Raw genomic sequence first — 20,890 nt, forward strand, 5'->3', positions numbered from 1 at the left:
CAAGAAATCTGACACCCTCATATGGCCTCTTGTAAGTATTAGGCACGCAGGCAAAATATCAGTTTATATAAAACAGTATTTCTCATCTGGGTCAGCCAAGACTACATGGTAAGGCTGTGTCACTTTAAAAATAATAATAATAAGGACTGGGACTGGAGAGATGGCTCAGCAGTTAAGAACACTGGCTGCTTTTCAGAGGACCCAGGTTTGAGTCCCAGCTCACACCTGTCTGTAACTCCTGGTCTAGGGAATTTTACTCCTTCACATAAACTTGCATGCAGGCAGAATACCAGTGTACATAAAATAAAAATAAGTAAATTTAGGCTGGTGTCACACACCTTTTTTAATCCCAGCAGTTGAGAAGCAGAGATAGGTAAATCTCTGTGAGTTCAAGACAAACCTGGTATACAAAGCGAGTTCTAGAACAGGCTCCAAAGCTACAGAGAAACCCTGTTTTAAAAAACTAAATAAACAGATAAATACATAAATAAATAAATTTAAAAAGTGAGTAGCTTCCGGTGCATTAGTAAAGCCTTAGAAAGTATTTAAGTCGCCGGATGGTGTCGGGAGGCAGAGGAGTTGGAGACCAACCTGATCTACAAAACAGGTTCCGGGACAGCCACAAATGTTACTCTGAGAAACCCTTTCTCAAAAAACCAAAAAGAAGGGGGGTGGGGGAGCACTTCTAAGTCTAAGGAAAAGTGATCTTGTGTTAACTAATGCAACAAATTATTTCTTTATTTTAGATATCGTCTGTTCAGAAAAAAAATGAAGATTTAGGACAGGAAGAGATTGTTCAACTTTGTATGAAAAATGTAAAGTGGGTGGAGGACCTATTTGAAAAATTTGGAGAACTTCTAAATCATGTGCAACAGAAATGTTCCTAACATTTCCACAACATCTCACCTTTTTATAGCACTAATGAACTGTCACAGTGTCACAGATAATCACATCTCCAGCAGTGGTGTCTTGCAGACATACCCAATACCATGGGGACTTTGACCAGGACCTTGCTATATTTTCAACTGTGGGGTGACTGAGATTTCATTTTCAGAAATGTCTTTTGACAAAATGATAAAGCATGCACTAAGTATACTTTTATTGCTAGAGAAATGACATTAAAGTGACCTGGCTCCCCATGACTGGTGTCAGGATGTAAAGTGGCAGATATCATTCGTGACTGGCCATGGTGTGGAAAGTATTGTACATTTTGTAAACGGATCTGGTATGGTGGGACATCCTATATGAGAATGTCTTGAGTTTAAAACATGAAACTCAGAAGCTGCGCTCTGCTCTATCAAGTCCTTTAACATGTCCAGGAAACTGGGTGTGGAACTGTGCAATCCTGTGACTGCTTTTTGTGTCAAGTTCAATTGTGATGATGGAAAAAAAAAGTGACGTACTATTTTCCCTGTTTTAAAGAAAAGTATTTTTGTTTATAGTGTTTTTTTCCTTTGGAAAATTTTCAATTGTACATTTTATTTTACTAATAGTTGTATTTTTCACAGAGAAAATGTGGTTTTAATTTTTCTATCCATGCTTCATTGTTTTCAGTATACCCTGTGTTGGTACATGTCATTTCCATTGTAGATTCTGTCTTGAGGTAGCCATTTTTGTTTTGCCTTAGTGTTACTTGGAATATTCATTCGGTGCTAGAATTAGTTTAGCTTTATAAATGGGACTGTGTGAAACACTGCACTAATTTCATATTTCATAAAATAAATTTCTTACCAAACTAGCACTTGATTTATACTGATTTGTCAAAGTAAAAATCAACTACTGCCGGGTGTAGTAGCGCATGTCTCTCATACCAGCATTTGGAGGCAGAAGCAAGGCAGGTGGCTCTCTGTGAGCTCGAGGCCAGCCTGTTCTACATTGTATGCTCCTAGAAGGCCAGAGCTACAAACTAAGACCTTGTTCTGAAAAATCACAAATCTTAACTACTGATAATTTTGGTGCCCAATTGGGTAAAGGCACTTGCTGCCAAGCCTAACAAACAGTTTGATTCCCAAGACCCATACTGTGGAAGAAGAGAACCAACTTCTGCAAGTCCTGTCCCCATGCACGCACATACATACACAAACTGATTAATAAGACAGTATGCAGTGTTACACACAGCTTTCCTAGCTCTCAGAACTGGAAGTGGAATTCTCCTTTGGTGCCTTTAACCCTTCCACACCCTAGTGCAGCTTTCTTAAGTTTGATGGCATTTCAAGTGGTTTAGCTGAGACAGTGAATGTATTAGGTTCATCATGACCTTTTGTTTCTTTTTGTTGCCAACAGGATGCCTTGTTTGTGAAGAAAATTTAATAGTGTCATTCTAAACAATTTAATTGTGTCATCCTAAACGATCGCTGTTTTTAGGATTCTAAAAAAGTAACTCATCATACCTGTTTATTTCACCACCATTTAGTGCCTTACTCCCTATCTAAAAAGCAGTGTTACTGTTCAGTGCCCAGATAAGACACACTTACGTGGATAAGCCTGCTGTCTTGGTTTTGAGCAGGCAGTAAACTGACAAGAATTGAAGTTAACATGCCACTTCATTTAAGAATAAAGCACTGTTACATTGGGTGAAAATGAGCATCTGAGTTACGCTAACGTATTTACTTCTGGTGATTATCCTATTAAAAGCAATATCCTTAACATTTGTACCTGATATTAGACTCAGTAATACCAAGTAATGGAAGTTACTCTCCAGGGTCAAATGTACCACTTCTGAAAGTTTTAAAATGTTTATTTGACAACAAAAGAAACCTATCAGACTTACTTTATGTAGCTTATATGGGAGATGCCCGTGGCAGGAAAATCATGAGATTTGTTTTACAAGCAGAGGCGAGCAGGAAGCAGCCATATTCCATTCTGATATTGACCCTGGGCACAGTAGGTATGTTTCCAACATAGCATTGGCATGCCTATATATACCTTTACCTTCATCTTGAATTATAAAGTATGAAGTATGTTTGAACTTCATTTTCACGAATGAATCTAAGGTTAATCTCACCACAAAAATACGCATTTCTTTTTTTTTTTGTTGTTGTTGTTGTTGTTTAAAGCAGGGTCTCACACTTTAGCCCAGGCTGTTCTAGAACTCACTATGTAGTCCAAGTTGGCTCCAGGTTCATTGCAATCGCCCTGCCTCGGTCTCCAGAATGCTGGGATTATAGGCACGTGCCTGGCTTTCCATTTCCTTTTGAACTGCAGTTGCCCTCCATCAGTTTACAATTGTATTCCCTTTAGTAAAATCAATTCACAATGTAGAAGGCCAAGTCCTCTGATCCTCCCTCAGAGACCCTGTGGTTTAGATGCATTCTCACCTCATTTATTCTATATAGCATAGGAAATATCAACCTCAGGCCTTAGCAAAAAGTAGAACTATATTATACCCATTTCTCTATAGGAAGCTAAATAAATACTTAGTTGGTTAGTTTTGCCAGGGAATTTGAAATGTATGGTATAGGAAAGAGGCTGTAGAAAAAGATGAAGCACATGTTGCCATAAGATAGGAAGATGTTAAGAAAGCTTGAACTCTCCTACCTATAGCGATCTGGAGTGTTGGGATGTAGCTCAGTGCAGAGCACATGACTAGCATGTCCGAGGCTCTGGGTTTTCTCCCAGTCCCCCATCCGTCAGATGCACATAGAGATCTACAGTGATTTCCTGTAAAAGGTATTCTTTTTTTTTTTTTTTTTTTTTTTTGGCTTTTTGAGACAGGGTTTCTCTGTGGTTTTGGAGCCTGTCCTGGAACTAGCTCTTGTAGACCAGGCTGGTCTTGAACTCACAGAGATCCGCCTTCCTCTGCCTCCCAAGTGCTGGGATTAAAGGTGTGCGCCACCACCGCCCGGCCTGTAAAAGGTATTCTGTGTTGATATTTGTTACTAGCCCAGAAAAGTGGTTGCCAAAGGGGCCTCCTTGCCATTTTGATATAACTTAGTTACTACTTGATCCCTAATATGTCTGAATTTATGGTGATTTAGCACATTAAGTTGAGCTAGAAGCTATCCATTACCCTATGATTTTGCCAAATTGAAAGTATTGGTAAGATAGGAAATAATCCTATTTTTAAATGTTTAATACATTTTCATATAATTTTGAATGTTCTAAATTTATCTAAATTTCTGAAACATGAAAATTTATAGATGTGTTTACACTATGGGGCTATTTTCAGAGCTTCACATTTTAAAACTAATTTTTCTGTTTACTATTTATTTTTCTTAAAGCAGATAAAGTCCAGCCTATAGCTGTAAGGATTTACCCATAAGTTGTTTTGGTTTGTGTGTTGGTGTCTTTGCTGGTTCAGATGAGTGGTTCCAGAGTCTCTTCACTTTCCTTGTAGTCCGATCTCTCTGCACTTGACTCCCTGATGAGGTCAGCTTGGGTTATTGGTGCAGCTTTGTTTCAGATGTGTAGGTTACAAATCTTAATCTATTTGCAGAATGTAATTTTTTGTTTTAAATGTTTTGTTTCACAAAAAAATGCTTTTCAAATACAGTGAAGTAGCCCAGGCTAGCTGCTCCTCTGTCAGGTGTACTTGATAGCCCAGGCTAGCTGCTCCTGTGTCAGGTGTACTTGACACAACTGCACAAATGAACAGTGTGCAACTCTTGTTTGTGCATTGACTCAGATGCACAACTTTTGACATCTGTGTTCACAAATGCACGTTTTCAAAATAACCTCTATTTATAAAACAAACAACTAAGCCTAAGGATACAAAGAAACCTGCATTTGTAGTCCAGAATTTTCAACTGGTCCATTATACCATGTATGGAAATGTGAAAGACAATTTTGTATATTTGTTACTAACTCAGATCATTAAAATGAAAATTTTTTAAACAAAATCAGAATGTGGGTTTTTGTTTGCTTGCTTGCTTGCTTGCTTTTGTTTTTTTGAGACAGGGTTTCTCTGTAGCTTTGGAGCCTATCCTAGAACTCACTCAATAGACCAGGCTGGCCTCAAACTTAACAGAGATCCTGAGTGCTGGGATTTAAACTGTGTGCCACCACCATCCAGCCTTTTTGGTTTTAAGAATTAAAGCAGCAAGTATTGTATAACTACCAGTATCATCATGTTCCTATTTCTCAGAGAACACATAGAGGATTACTCGTGTTGGTTGTGGAGTACCAGCAATTGGAAGGCAGGGGCAAGGTCATGTCTTAAGTTTGAGACCAGCCAAGGCTATCCATTGTAAGACGACATCTCAAAGTGAACCTACCACCCCCTGGCAGCCTAAGCATTTCAAGCCAAATTCAAGTCAGCATTTAGTCCTTTGTAACTAATTTTAGGCTACTAAAACCACTTGCTTTTAATCCCTTTATTTTACACAGAACAGGCCTTATTGTAATGTGGTGGTCTGAATTAAAATAAGCGCCATAGGGAGTAGCACTGTAAGACACGTGGTCTTGTTGGAGGTTTCCAAGCTCAAACCAGGCCCAGTGGCTCTGTGTCTCCTTCTACTGCTTGGGATCCAAGTGTAGAACTCTCAGATAGCTCTCCAAGCACCATGTCTGTCTGCATACAAAAATGCTTCCTTCCATGGTGCTAATGGACTAAACCTCTATGCTGTAAGCCAGCCCCAATTAAATGTTTGCCTTTGTAAGAGTTGCTGTAGTCATAGTGTCTCTTCACAGCAAAAGAAACCCTAAACGGGTGCTATAGAAATGGCTCAGCCATTAAGAGTACCTGTTCTTTTTTTTTTTTAATATTTATTTATTATGTATACAATATTCTGTCTGTGTGTATGCCTGCAGGCCAGAAGAGGGCACCATACCTCATTACAGATGGTTGTGAGCCACCATGTGGTTGCTGGGAATTGAACTCAGGACCTTTGGAAGAGCAGGCAATGCTCTTAACCTCTGAGCCATCTCACCAGCCCAAGAGTACCTGTTCTTGCAGGGGACCTAAGTTTGATTCCTAGCACCCACCTGGCAGCTAATAGATATTCATAACTCCAGTTCTAGGGGGTCTGACATCCTCTTATGACCAACACAGGCACCAGGCATGCAAGGTGTATGTATACACATAGATGAACATACAAATATTTAAAAAGTAATCAGTTACCTGTCAAAGCACTGACCCTAACCCCGAGACCCTGTAAATACCCTGCTCTGATCTACTAGCTCTGAAATTGCTATCCATTCTAGCGTTGTCCACACACTACTTTAGAAATGATCATTCGTGGGCTGGCAAGAGAGCTATTTGCTTAAGAGCACTTGATCTTCCCTGTCTCCTTCAGGCGACTCACAACCACCCATAACTCCAGCTCCAGATGATCTAACATCCTCTTCTGGCCACCAGCACCAGGCACACACATGCTGCACACACGTACATGCAGGCAATACACTAAAAAAGAAAAGTTATGCACATGAATTTAATACCAGCACTTGGGAAAGTCAGAGGCAGATGGATCTCTGAGTTTCAGGCCAGCCTAGTTTACAAAGCAGGTTCCAGGACAGACAGCTACACAGAATCCTGAAAGAAGAGAAAGTTACTCAAATGATCTGTATTGCAAAGCTAAAGGGCAGCTCTCACACTGTTGCTGCTTCATTGTTGACTTGTTCTACCTTCTTGGTAAAATGTACTTCACATCTGAATTAGGGGTTTCTGTTGCTGTGAAGAGACACCATTACCATGGCAACTCTTATGAAGAAAAACATTTAATTGGGATGGCTTACTTACAGTTCGGAGGTTCAGTCCATTTTTATGATGGGAAGCATGGCAGCGAGCAGGCAGACATTGTGCTGAAGAAGTAGCTGAGAGTTCTACGTCTTGCAGGCCGCAGGAATTGGTCTGAGACACTGAGCGCTATCTAAAGAATCTATAAGACCTCAAAGCCTGCCTCCACAGTGACAAACCTAACAAGGCCACACCTTACATCAGCGCCACTCCCTTTGGGGGCCATTTTTTTCAAACCACCTCAGCATCTCAGAGAAGTTATCTGGGGTCAGTTATTTGACTCTGTCCTTGAGATAGTTTTTCTGGGCCTGGGAAGTAGCTGAGCATACTCTTTGCAAGCCGGTGACCTGAGTTTGAGCCCTGGAACCCATGTAAAACTATAAGGAGAGCTGAGCTCTACAGAATTGTCCTCTATTCTTCACATGTGCTCGTTGGCATGCTTGCATCTTCACCATCATACACAAGATTTAATTAAAATAATTAAATACTTGTACATTCTTTGTCTTCCAAATAGAAATATATATATATAAATTTCGAGACAGGGTTTCTCTGTATTTTTTGGTGCCTGTCCTGGAACTAGCTCTTGTAGACCAGGCTGGCCTCTCACGGAGATCTGCCTGCCTCCGCCTCCCGAGTGCTGGGATTAAAGGTGTGCGCCACCACCGCCTGGCTAGAAATATTTTTTTTGTTGTTGTTTTTTGTTTTTCGAGACAGGGTTTCTCTGTGGTTTTGGAGCCTGTCCCAGAACTAGCTCTTGTAGACCAGGCTGGTCTCGAACTCACAGAGATCCGCCTGCCTCTGCCTCCCAAGTGCTGGGATTAAAGGCGTGCGCCACCAAGTCTATTCTTTGTTGCCAATGAAAGAAAAAGTTGGTGTGGAAAAGAGTATATAATCTTTTCCTCTATGAAGTTGATAAAGGTCTAAAATGTGCCTTCAAGTCCCAGTATGGGGGAAGTCACAAGGCTTGGCATTATGGATTCCTCTCTTCTGTTGTTCAGCTTTAAGTAAATCATTTTCAAAAAGAAGCATGTTAATCAAAATGAGAAGTATATTCCATAAGGTAAAGCTGAGCGAGGTTAGTGATAATTTTTAGTTGTGTATGGATCTTCATCTGTGCTCAGTGGTTTCAAATGAAAGACGGTACACTTATCTATTGGTCTGTTAAACCTTACCTATTTCCTGAGGTTACTCAGGAGTCAAGAATTTACCTTGTTATGTATTTTACACATAGCTGTGATGGTATGGAGATTATTTAGTTTGGCTTCTAGACGTATTTAGGACATGGAAACAACAAAACTCAGTTAACTTCCCTCTGCCCTCTTACAACACTTCATTGCTTTTGACCACCACCTCCTTTTTTTTTTCAGATGCATATGAGGGTTTTGTTTGCACGTATGTATGCGTATTTTGTGCAAGATGCCCAAGGAGGCCAGAAGAGCTCTGGGTCCCCTGGAACTGAAGTTGTAAACTGCCATGTATGTAGTTTATCCGGTTTATAACTGGAGTTATAAGCTGCCATGTACATAGGTGCTGGGAACTGAAACCAGGCAACATATGATCTTAATCACTGAGCCACCTCTCCAGCCCCCCTCCCACCTCTTTTAATAAATTTTTAAAGTAGCATACTGTTGTGGAATATTTTTTAAATGTGCTTAAGCTGTGGAACATTCGTTCAATGGTGCAAAGATATGTTGCATTCTTTTATGTTGCATCTGTTTAACTCTGTGAAGCACTGGCACTTTGTCTAAAACACCTGATTGGTCTAGTAGAGAGCCGAATGGCCAATAGGCAGGCCTGGCAGACACAGAATAAATAGGAAGGAGCTGAAATCGGGGAGAGAAAAAAGGATCAAAGAGCAAGAACAGGAGAAGGAGGGGAGGACTCCAGGGGCCAGCCACCCAGCTATATAGCAATCCACAGAGTAAGAAGTATACAGAAATAGAGAAAAATAAGCCCAGAGGCAAAAGATAGACAGGATAACAAGAACAGCTGGCTAGCCGTGCAGTGATGGCACATACCTTTAATCCCAGCACGCAGGTGGCAGAGGCAGGCAGATCTCTGTGAATTCAAGGCCAGTCTGGTCTACAGTGCTAGTTCCAGAACAGTCCAAAGCTACACAGAGAAGTCCTGTCCCAGAAAAATAATAATAATAATAATTAAAATTAAGTAAGGGTTGATACCAAATCCCATAGTAATGATAGCAGTTTTCTTTTAAACAGTCTCAGTATGTACCAGACTAGTCTTAAACTCAGAGTTACGTGCCTCTGCTGGAATTAAAGGTGTGTAATCACACCTGGAGAGGAAGAACCAGCAGTGAGAAGACAGCCTTTGCAAGCTGAGGAGAGGCTCAGGAGGAAGGAAACCAGCCAACTCTCTAATCTTGTGCTTTCAGCCTTGAGTATTGTCATGGTCATTTTTCTTCAGAGATATAAACATGTGTCTGTTCACCCCAGATAGAGCACCAACGACAGACCAAAGGTGTGCTTCCATGCAGGTGCATCTTGGTGAACCAGAGTTGATCTGGCTCGCTTACAGGTACATGCATCACTGAAAAGCCCCACTCCAGTATGAGGGACGGCTGCTTTTTTTTTTTTTATGTGTATGTGTATATGTCTGCATATGAGGGTGCAAATGTCAGATCCCCTGGAGCTGCGTATATGCAGGAGTGATATGCATGATATGGGTGCTGGGAACTGAACTTGGGTCCTCTGCAAGAACAATACATGCTCTTAACCACCGAGACATTTCTAGCACCCAGGTGATCGCTTCTTGAAGGATGTTTATTTAAATGAAAATGTCTTCCCCCGTTTTATTTTTGTGAACAGGTAGCCTACATTGTCCTGGATCTTATATAGACCAGGTTAGCCTCAAATTTGGCATTAGCTCCACCCAAGCCTCCTGTGTGCTGAGATCAGCAGGTAAGTCCCCTCACCTGTCTCTGAAAGTTTCTTATAACAGTTGCTGTCTGCATGATACATTTTTCTGTGACTTTATTTTCAATACATTCATTTACTTACTGATGCTGACAGTCCTCACCCTTTTCTGAGGCTTATGACTGCTTTGTTCACTATGCTGGCTGGCTTACTATGTTGAATTATCCATCTTCGCTCCATAGCACGGAGATTCTGATGTCCACTTCTCCAGGATATGCAGCTGCTGCTGCAGAGGCACAGCAGTTCTCTGTGTTCACTTACCTGGGTAACAGGCTCGCCTAATTAATGTTCATCAGTGAGACCCAGTGACGCCAATTTTTCTACAAGCTAAACAAATCAAGGTTCATTTAAGGGAAGTTTTTGAAGTCACTGGTATTAGTTTTGATCCCAAGAGGCCTCTTCCCAGTGTTCTAGAAACTGCCCTGCTCACAGGCTGTATCTTGAATCTCCTCCCAGTTCCTCTTGCTGGTTCTCGCCTCTCTTGTTGCATGTGAGGTCAGTTCCTGTAGTTATACTTTTTCATTAGCCACCAGCTCACAAATAACAGATCTTGTTTCTACCTATTGTTATGACTTCAACTAACCCATTTATACTAAATCTATGTTCTGCCTTGTGGCATTATCTGTCTTCCATCACTGACTAGCGACTCCACCTGTCTTCATCCTAGAGCCCTCTCTCTCCCAAGAAGTCCCGCCTAACCTCTTGGTGCCTAGCTATTGGCCATTTAGCTCTTTATTAAAACAGTCACAGTGACACATCCTCACACAGTGTAAAGGAATATTCTGCAACAAGTTCCTTTCAAGAAAGTTAGAAATGATCTTATGATCTGCTTCTCCCTTTAAGAGGATCAAGGAAAGACACGCCCCACCTAGCTAGGAACTAAGTGATGGGTGGAGGAGGAGCTGGCCGCAGGTCCTCTAGGCTTGCTTTGCTGGCATGGGATCCTTGCTCCAAGGGAGCAAGAATGGCCAGGGCCCCAGGCCTCTCTCAGCATGGAGTAAAGTAGAATGAGCAGGGGTTCAGTAGAAGGAAAACCCACCTCAGCCATCCTGACCTGGAGCTTAGCTGGGAAACACTGAGAGTCCGCTCCTTCAAGCAGTGAAGCTCTTCAGTTGGAAACCAGAATACAGAAGGAGCTCTGGTGTGGAGCCTCTGCCTCCTGAGAGCCAGGGGAAAGTCTGACGTACTTGTTTCAGTAAGTGTATCATTTGTTGCTCACCATTACGACAATCTTCAAAGGTTTTAATGGTCAGGTATATTTCTTAGCATTTATTTTTAGTTAAGTATGTGTGGGAGTGTCTCTGTGTGGGTTTGCGCACATAGATGTCGGAGACCTAGGAAGCCTGACCCAGCAATGTTTTAGGGGCTCAATTTTCTCCACAGTCTTAGAAACAAGTATTGCTTTTTTTTTTTCTTAAAAAAAAAAGTAAATATATTTATAGGTTTTTTTTTCCTTCCTTTATTTTCTTTTCCTTTGAGATAAGGTCTAAGTATTTAGCCCCAGTGGGACTAAAACTCACCAGGCAAACCAGGTTGGCCTCAAACTCCTGCCTCTGCCTCTTAAATGCTGGAATTAAAGATGCACCAGCACACTCAGCATAAATATATATTTAAAATTGGTTCATTTTTCTTAATCTTGGGGATCTATCCTATATGTCACTACAATACCTACTTCTGAATGCTTTCTCTTAAATCATCTGTTGAATAACAGAAATAAGGAGTTTTCCAAAACTGCTGTCTCAGTGGATCTCTGTGAGTTTGAGGCCAGCCTGGTCTACAGAGTGAGATCCTGTCTCAAAACAAAAAACAAACAGAAAGAAAGAAAAAAAAATACTGTCATCTCTTCCAAACATAATACAATGCTATAGAAATCAAAATATTAGGAACAGACCAATGGATCCAAATAACCCAGAAATAAACCCTTGATTAATGATTTGGGACAGGAATGCCAAAGCTCCACTACAGGTGAATCTCTGTGCGTTCAAGACCAGCCTGGTCTATAGAGCTACACAGAAAAATCCTGTCTTAAAACAAAACAAAACAAAAGCCAGGCTGTGGTGGCGCATGCCTTTAATCCCAGCAGAGGCAGGTGTTTCTCTGTGAGTTCAAGGCTAGCCTGGTCTACAAGAGCCAGTTCTAGGACAGACTACAAAGCTACAGAGAAACCCTGTCTTAAAAAACTAACCAAACAAACAAACAACTCATGGGAAGTCAAGCAACGTGACATACATCTTTAATCCCAGCACTTGGTAGATGGAGACAGGCAAATCTCTGTGAGTTTAAGACCAGCCTGATTGTCTTAGTTAGTATTTCCATTGCTGTGAAGAGACACTACAACCATGGTAATTCTTATAAAGGAAAGCAGTTAATTGTAGTGGTTTGCTTAGAGTTCAGAGGTTTAGTCCACTATCATGTTAGGCAGATGATGTGGGATTCCCCTCTGTATGTTATGAATATATTGTATTACCATTGGTTGGAACTCCAGTGGTACAACTGGTTAGCACACGGTTCTTCGTACCATTGGTTAGTAAAGAAGTTTCTTTGGCCTATGGCAGGGCAGAATAAAGCCAGTCGGGAAATCCAAACAGATATAGAGAGAGTAGGTGGAGTCTAGGAGACGCCATGTAGCTTACCGGTAGGCCAGAGCCTCATGGTGATACACAGATTAATAGAAATGGGTTAATTTAAGATGTAAGAGCTAGCTAGGAATATGCCTGAGCCATTGGCCAAACAGTATTGTAATTAATGTAGTTTCTGTGTGATTATTTGGGTCTGGGCAGCCTGGAAACCAATGCACAATCTTATTTTACAGGCAGACATGCTACTGGAAAGGTGGTTGAGTGTCCTACATCTTGCAGGCTGGAGAAGTAACTGAGATTTCTTACATCTTGACTCACAGGCAACAGGAAGTGGTCTGAGACACTGAGCAGTATCTTGAGCATATATGAGACTTCAAAGCCTGGTTCTACAGTGACACACTTCCTCCAACAAGGCCACACCTTCTAATAGTGCCACTCCCTATTTTGGGGGCCATTTTCTTTCAAACCACCACACTGATCTACATAGAGAGTTTATATCTACATAGAAGTAGGTCCCCATAGACAGGCAGAGCTGTGTAGTGGGACCCTACCTCAAACAAAGAAACAAAAGCATAGGCAAGTTATCCTCAGTTACACAGAGCATTGGAGGCCAGTCTGGGCTGCATGAGATAGAGTGTCAAACACAAGCAAAAGCAAACAGCAGACAAGAGGAACATCAGAGTAAACAACAGCAAAGCCAACCCTGTGGGGAGAGTTATAAGCTATGAAATACAGATGTGAAATAAGGAGCTACCGGTATTAGCTCAATCAGCTACCTGTGGTTTAATCCCTAGCACTCAGTAGGAAGCTGAATGATCAGAAATTCAAAGTCATCCCTGAGAATACAGTGAGTTCCAGGCCAGCCTGGGCTATGTGAAATTCTGTCTACAAATAAATAAATAAACAAGTGGTGAAAATAATTACAGATCACAAATCTAATAAAGGGTTAATACGAAAAAGAAATATAACTTAATAACAACAACAAAAAGCAAAACAGGAACCCATGTTGTGAGATAGTCTTTTTGTACACTGAGAAGATGTGTCACTCTGATTGGTTTAATAGAAACATAGGCAGGATTTTGGGGTAGAGAAAAATGCTGAGAAGGCCAAGTCATCAGCCAGACGTAGAGCAAACAGGATGGGCACTATGCAATGAGATGATGAAGCTACAAGGCAAAAAGTTAAGAGCTAGTTAGAAACAACCCTAAGCTATTGGCTGAGCCTTGATAATTAGTAATAATTCTCTATGTCATTGGGAGTCCATGGTCCTGAAAAAATGTCTGACTATAGACCCAGACTGGAAAAATGGCTTAATTGTTAAGGGTACGGATTGCTCTTCCAGAGAACCAGGGTTTAATGTCCAGAACCTACACGGTAGCTCACAACCATCTGTAACTTCAGTTCCAGGGGATCCAACACCTTCTGACCTCTGGTTCATAGACATACTTGAAGGCAAAACATCCATACACACATAAAAATTCAATTAAAATTTTTCAAAAATGAGCTAATTCAAAAATGAGCAAAAGTTACCACAAATGTTTCTAACAAAAGACACAGAAATGGCCAGTAAGCATATGAACTAATTCTCAACATCATGCCTGCAATCCCAGCATACAAGACGTTTCAGCAAGAAGATCCCATGTTTGAAGCCAGTTGTGCTATGTGGCAAGATCCTACCTCAAAACAAAACCAAAACAAGACCGGAGATGTAACTCGGTGGCAGAATGCTTGCTTAGCTTGTAGAAGGCTCTAAGTTCCAGCTCTAGTACTGGGAGGAAATGGAAAGATTCTCAGAACCACTAAATCATTAAAGACATGGAAATTTTAAAATATCAATCGTGTAGAAAAGTTTGAACTCTGGTACATTGCTTGTGGAGATGTAAAATGACATGACCATTACTGAAAAAAAAAAAAAGAGAAGTTCTTAAAAAACAAAACTAAACAAGATTACAATGTGCTAGGATGTCTTGCTTCTGGCTACACAGCCAAAGATCTGAAGAAAGGCTCTCTGAATATGTATATTTGAGGGGATGGAACTCGGCCTCATACACATCAAGCAAGTGTTCTGTCACGGAACTCTTTCTCTAGCTCCAAAAATGGAATCTTCAAGAGATATTTACACACCCGTGTTTAGGGGACCATTATACACAAGCATCAAGAAGTGGAGATAGGGGGCTGGAGAGATGGCTCAGAGGTTAAGAGCATTGCCTGCTCTTCCAAAGGTCCTGAGTTCAATTCCCAGCAACCACATGGTGGCTCATAACCATCTGTAATGGGGTCTGGTGCCCTCTTCTGGCCTGCGGGCATACATACAGACAGAATATTGTATACATAATAAATAAATAAATATTTAAAAAAAAAAAAAGTGGAGATAGCCAGACGGTGGTAGTGGTGCATGCCTTTAATCCTGGCACTCGGGAGGTAGAGGCAGGCCAGGGCTACACAAAGAAACAAAGAAACACTGTCTCAACAAACAAAAAGATGGGGAAACAGTTGGAATGCCCACTGATAGATGAATGGATAAGGAATATGTGACACATGGATGACAAAAAAGAAGCAATGAAACCCCAGCCCCCCAATAAGCATTTTTCAGACACAGCAGGCAGATGCACATATGAAGTTACAGTGCCACATATAAAACCTACCCAAGCTCAAGCCAACAAATATCCCAGCATGGAGGAGGGAACATGGGCACAGTCCCACCTCTAGCTGAGATGCTATTGGTTTTTGAGAGCTGCTGGGAGAGAACTTTTTTTTTTTTTTTTTTTTTTTTTTTTTTTTTTTGGTTTTTCGAGACAGGGTTTCTCTGTAGCTACGGAGCCTGTCCTGGAACTAGCTCTTGTAGACCAGGCTGGCCTCGAACTCACAAAGATCCGCCTGTCTCTGCCTCCCGAGTGCTGGTGGGAGAGAACTTTCTTAAAGCTATATCCCTGCTATATGAACCACACTCTAGGGCAGACCCTATCCCAACACAAACTGAGCTTGATAGATTTAAGAGTCAGAGAGCAAGTGTACCCACAAGAGCATGCATTCATGCACACACAAAGTTGGGTGGGTGGGGAGATGGAGGTGGATCTGAGATGGAGCATAGGAATGAATAGAACATGTGATATAATAGAGCATTATTCTGTCTTAAAAGAAAAAAAGGTTCTTGTTTTAGGGTTTCTGTTGCTGTGATGAGGCACCGTGAACAAAAGCAACTTGAGAAGGAAAGAGTTTATTTCACGGGAGGCAGAGGCAGGCGGATCTCTGTGAGTTCGAGACCAGCCTGGTCTACAAGAGCTAGTTCCAGGACAGGCTCCAAAGCCACAGAGAAACCCTGTCTCGAAAAACCAAACCAAACCAAAACAAAAAAACCAAAAAAAAAAAAACCAAAAAAAAAAAAAAGTTTATTTCATCCTAAAGCCCATCACTCAAGAGAAATCAAGGCAGGAGCCATGAGACAGGAGCTAATGCAGAGGCTACAGAGTGCTCAGGAGACTATGGAAGAGTGTTCAAGGTGGCAAGCCCCTATAGTCCCAGCTAGTCAGGAGACTGAGGCAGAAGGATTGCTTAAAGCCAGGAATTCAAGGCCAATTTACACCTGCCCCTTAATCCCAGCACTCAGGAGACAGGCAGATCTCTGTGAGTTGGAGGCTCACCTGGTCTACATAAAATTTCTTTTTTTTTTTAAAAAAAAAAAACTTAGTTCTTTTTTTTAATATTTATTTATTATGTATACAATATTCTGTCTGTGTGTATCCCTGAAGGCCAGAAGAGGGCGCCAGACCTCTTTACAGATGGTTGTGAGCCACCATGTGGTTGCTGGGAATTGAATTCAGGACCTCTGGAAGAGCAGTCAGTGCTCTTAACTGCTGAGCCATCTCTCCAGCCCCCAAGCTTTTTTTTTTTTTTTTTTTGAGTTTCCCTTCTAGTCTATGCTTTCTGTCCATTCATTAGCTCTACTTTTAATACTGAAATCTCAGTTTTGGAGGTTAGAAAGACCTGAGAGATCATGCATAGAACCTTTTTTTTTAAGTATTATTATTATTTTTTTGTTTGTTTTTTGTTTTTTCGAGACAGGGTTTCTCTGTGGTTTTGGAGCCTGTCCTGGAACTAGCTCTTGTAGACCAGGCTGGTCTTGAACTCACAGAGATCCGCCTGCTCTGCCTCACGAGTGCTGGGATTAAAGGCGTGCGCCACCACCACCCGGCTGCATAGAACCTTTTTGCGTGTATGTGCCATGTACACATGATGGTTGTCAGTATGGAGGTCACAGGCTAACTTGGGGAGAGTTAGTTCTTTCCTTCAACAGTGTAGATTCCTTCTTAGGTTGTCAGCCTTAGTGACTAGTCCCTTTTCCCATTGAGCCACCTTGCTGTGCTTACTGCTGGAGTTGTAAGGGAAGTCTGTTTGTGTGCGTTTCTTTTTTTTTTTAAATATTTATTTATTATGTATACAATATTCTGTCTGTGTGTATGATTGCAGGCCAGAAGAGGGCACCAGACCTCATTACAGATGGTTGTGAGCCACCATGCGGTTGCTGGGAGTTGAACTCAGGACCTTTGGAAGAGCAGACAATGCTCCTAACCTCTGAGCCATCTCTCCAGCCCCCTGAGTGCGTTTATTAAAGCTAGATGCTTTGTTTTTTTTTTTTTCTTCTGTAGATCAGAATAATTCTCAAATTTTTTTTTTTAAATTAGGACAGTTTATCTCTACTCAAGTCATGCTTGTCAGTCTTGAGAAGACAGGTAATTTCTGTAAGACGAGTTGAGTTATGTCATGCCTAAACCCTAGAACTTTGAAAAGATAATGCCATATTTGGAATAAGTTCTTTAATAAGTGGGGAGGAATATGTGAGAACAAATGCTATATTGAGCTTAATGTACTTTTTAATAAACTTAATAAGGTGAAATGACTGTGAACTAAAGAGCCACACTCCCTAAAGAAGGCCTTCAGTATTTTGTTTTTTCTTAAGCCAGTTTCATGTTGCCCAGTCTGTCTTCAAACTTACTACGTAGTAGAGGTGGGCCTTTACTCCTTTTCCTGCTCTGTACCCTCCTTCATGTCAAAATTATAGACTTACCCCTCACTGTGTGGTTCTCTGGTTTGGAATGCCCTGTGTTGACTGGCTTTGAACTCACCAAGACCTACCTGCCTTTGCTTCTTGCATGCTGGGACTAAAGGTATCTATTACTACTCCTGGATCTGAAATATAGTTAAAGCAGAATCAGAAACCAAACAGGTAAATTGTTCTGTTTTTGTGATGTGTTTGACTGCTTTTATCTTTGTTTAAAATATGAGCACATTTAGATGGATATTGTGGTACATAGCTGAAATTCTAGTATGTGGGAGGCTGAGGCAGGAGGATAAGAAATTGGAGGTCAACCCCAGTTACATAGGAAGTTTGAGGTCAGCCTGACATACATGAACCTCCTCCCCCAGGAATAAAAAAATTAAATACATACATATTATTTAGAAAATGGTACATATTATTTAGAAAATGGAGTTTGACCAGGTGGTGGTGGCTCATGCCTTGTAGGTGGATCTCTGAGTTTGAGGCCAGGCTATTCTACAAGACTAATTCCGGGACAGCCATGCGCTGTTACACAGAGAAACCTGTCTCAAAAAAACAAAAATTTTAACTTAAGCAAATACAAACATGCATTTATTTTTGTCTTACAGAAAACCAAAGTGAAAATGCTGTTGTCAGCTTTTTGCCATCTTCAATAGAATAGAGATTGTTGTACTGAAAATGTAGTGAGGCTAGCACTGCATATCAGTGTGCAGAAGGTCCTGGGTTGGATCACAGATGTCTATAAGAGAGTCTTGTTTATGTAGCCCAGTTAACCTCCAATTTAGGATGCCCCTGTTTCTGCTTCAAGAATACTGATTGGGGTTATAGGTGCATGTGTCAGCAAATCCAGCTCTGAAGTTTTATGGATCTTTTTGATCCAGGATTTCATTTTCTACTGTCTATGCCTTCTCTGGCTTTTTTTTTTTTTTCTAAGAATCTCTTGTAGCCCAAGCTATCTTATTTATAGATATTTATTATGTATAGAATATTCTGTCTGCATGTATGCCTGCAGGCCAGAAGAGGGCATCAGATCTCATTACAGATGATTGTGAGCCACCATGTGGTTGCTGGGAATTGAACTCAGGACCTTTGGAAGAGTAGGCAATGCTCTTAACTGCTGAGCCATCTCTCCAGCCCCCTACATAAAATTTCTAAGCCACCCAGAGCTACATTATGAGACCCAGTCAATAAAGCACATTAAGTAGCTGGGAGATAGTGGTGCTAATCCCAGCATTTGGGAGGCAGAGGCATGTGGATCTCTGAGTTCTAGGTCAGTCTAGTCTACAAAATGAGTTCCAGGACAGCCACAGCTGTTAAACAGAAACCCTGTCTCAGAAACAACAGCAACAAAACCAACAACAACAAACCAGAAAACCTTTATGTTGAAAAAGAAATGATAATATAATAAAACCTGCCTGAGGCTAGAGGTGTGGCTCAGTGGTATATAACTGTCAGCATGTGAGTTCCAAGGCTGGAGCCCTAGCTCTGTAAAAACTACAAAAGAACCCCCTCCCCCACCATCATCATCATCACCGTTGTACATTGCTGGAGATAACAGAAGAGTGTTCTCCCTCTCTTTTTTTCTTTCCTTTTTTTTGGGGGGGGAATTTATTTTTATTACATTCCAAATGCAGTTCCCTCTCCTTCCGGCTCCTCCCCTTCAAGATTCCTTTTTTTATATTTGTGCCAAAACAGACTAGATTATGAATCATAAAGTTTCTGTTCTGTTTTCTACCTCCTGACTGGTTCAGGCAAGTTTGTTCTTAGACCAGTTTATAGCAAGTGAAGTTCTTCCCATGGGCTAGACAATACTGATTGGCTTGAGAAAGAGCTAATGATGAAAGTGATTTTAAAGTATTCTGTACAAGGAATAAAAACACTGCCCATGAGCCAGCCCTGGGTGGATCTTCCCTCTAATCCTAGCACTGGGGAGGCTGCAGAACAGCTGTCATAGGTTTGAAGCTAGCTCACGCTCCACACATGGTGAGCGCCGAGCCACTGTGGGTTACAGAGCAAAACCTACCTCAGAACAAAATCTACAAGTGGAGGCTGAATAATTACATGTTTAATAAGTACTACAAAAGGAGGGGGAAGACTGTGCAGTGAAGAAGGTGGGAAGAGGGGTAGGTCTCCCTGAGTACATTCAATGTAGATTAAAAACAAACAAAACCAAAACGCCAGTATTCTTTTTTTTTGTTTTGTTTTTTCGAGACAGGGTTTCTCTGTGGTTTTGGAGCCTGTCCTGGAACTAGCTCTTGTAGACCAGGCTGGTCTTGAACTCACAGAGATCCGCCTGCCTCTGCCTCCCAAGTGCTGGGATTAAAGGCGTGCGCCACCACCGCCCGGCTAACGCCAGTATTCTAATTAGGAGCAACAAGACAACATAAACTCGTGGGGACAAAATGCCTCTGAATGACATAAAATACCAAATCATCATTAGGCTAGCCTGCCTTTTTCAAAAGATCCAATATAAATATTTGTCAAGATTTGTTTTTCCAGGGTACCTCATTGGTTAGAACTTACTGTACAACCATGACCATGAAGATTTGAGTTCACAGAGGTCAGAAGAGGGCATCAGAAACACTGGAGCTGGAATTATTGACAAGTGGTTGTGAGCCGGTATATGGGTACTGGGAACTGAACTCGAATCCTCTGTTAGTGCAGCAAGAGCTCTTCTTGCTGACTGAGTCATCTCTCCAGCCCCCTAAAGAGCGCAGGAGCTAAAGAAAGGCGAGCAATGCGGGCGCCTGCCTTTATTCCCAGCACTCAGGAGACGGAGGCTGCCAGAAATTCTCAAGATCGTGGCCAGTTTGGTCTACAGAGCATGTTCAGTCAGTTAGGGCATAAAGATCCTGTCTTTCTTCAAAAGAAGAAAGGAAAGAAAAAATAAAAATAAATGGGCATACGTCCGTCAGTTGGGTTAATCTACACCATTCAGCCTTCGGGACTTACCCCAGCATTGGGCCTCTGGTTTCCCTGCCTCAACTACCCAAGAAACCGAGGTGCTTCCAACAACCCTCTCCCTTCTCCTCCTCCTCCTCCAGCTTGCTCTCCTACTCTCCCCTTCCCGCAGAATGCCCTATGCTCACCAGACCTGGGGTTAATTTAGAATCATCACAGATTTCCTTGGCAGGCAGCCCCGTGATCTTTCGTTGCAGCGGTCCTCTGACCTCTGGACATTGCTCTCCTGTGCCAGATAAGGCTGTTTGCTCCTTAGAGGGACGGGATCTATGGAGAAAAAAAAAAAAAAAACTCGAAGCATTTATTATCGTGACACACTTGGAAGCATTTATGGCCCAAATACTAAACGCTGAACGTTGGTTCAGGTAATCCTCATTAAAAGGCCCAGCCAACCTGGTCCTAAACTCGCAGGTGAGGGCACTGAAACCTGGAGCAGTGGGGCTCGGGCTGGGGCTCGGGTAGACTCCCGAGGGGTCTAGCCCCGGGCTACTGCCGAGGAGAAGAACTTTTTACCTGGGCACTACCCACCTTGAGTGGCCAGAGGCGTTTTGGAGCGCCAGGACCTCAGACTTGGAGCGGACCGGCTGACACGTGACCCTTCGGGGGCGGAGCCCCTGGAGCCCGCCCCCAGCCCGGCCAGTTAACCCGAGGCTCGAGCGCGGGCGCGCAGTTTGCGGAGCAGCGGCGG

General features: G+C 41.9%; 1 protein-coding gene across 1 annotated transcript in view; it reads left to right on the forward strand.

The window, feature by feature from the left end:
• Qser1 (glutamine and serine rich 1) overlaps window positions 1-4,832 on the forward strand; it is a 69,331-nt gene extending 64,499 nt beyond the window's left edge. Inside the window, exons 12-13 of the mRNA XM_057780890.1 lie at window positions 747-3,669; window positions 3,856-4,832. Of these exons, the coding sequence (XP_057636873.1) occupies window positions 747-887 (141 nt within the window). The 3' untranslated portion in view covers window positions 888-3,669; window positions 3,856-4,832. The remainder of the gene's footprint in view (window positions 1-746; window positions 3,670-3,855) is intronic.
• The last annotated feature ends 16,058 nt before the right edge of the window (window positions 4,833-20,890 follow it).

This window comes from Chionomys nivalis, chromosome 9, assembly GCF_950005125.1.
Source record: "Chionomys nivalis chromosome 9, mChiNiv1.1, whole genome shotgun sequence".
In the NCBI taxonomy this organism is placed as follows: domain Eukaryota; kingdom Metazoa; phylum Chordata; class Mammalia; order Rodentia; family Cricetidae; genus Chionomys; species Chionomys nivalis.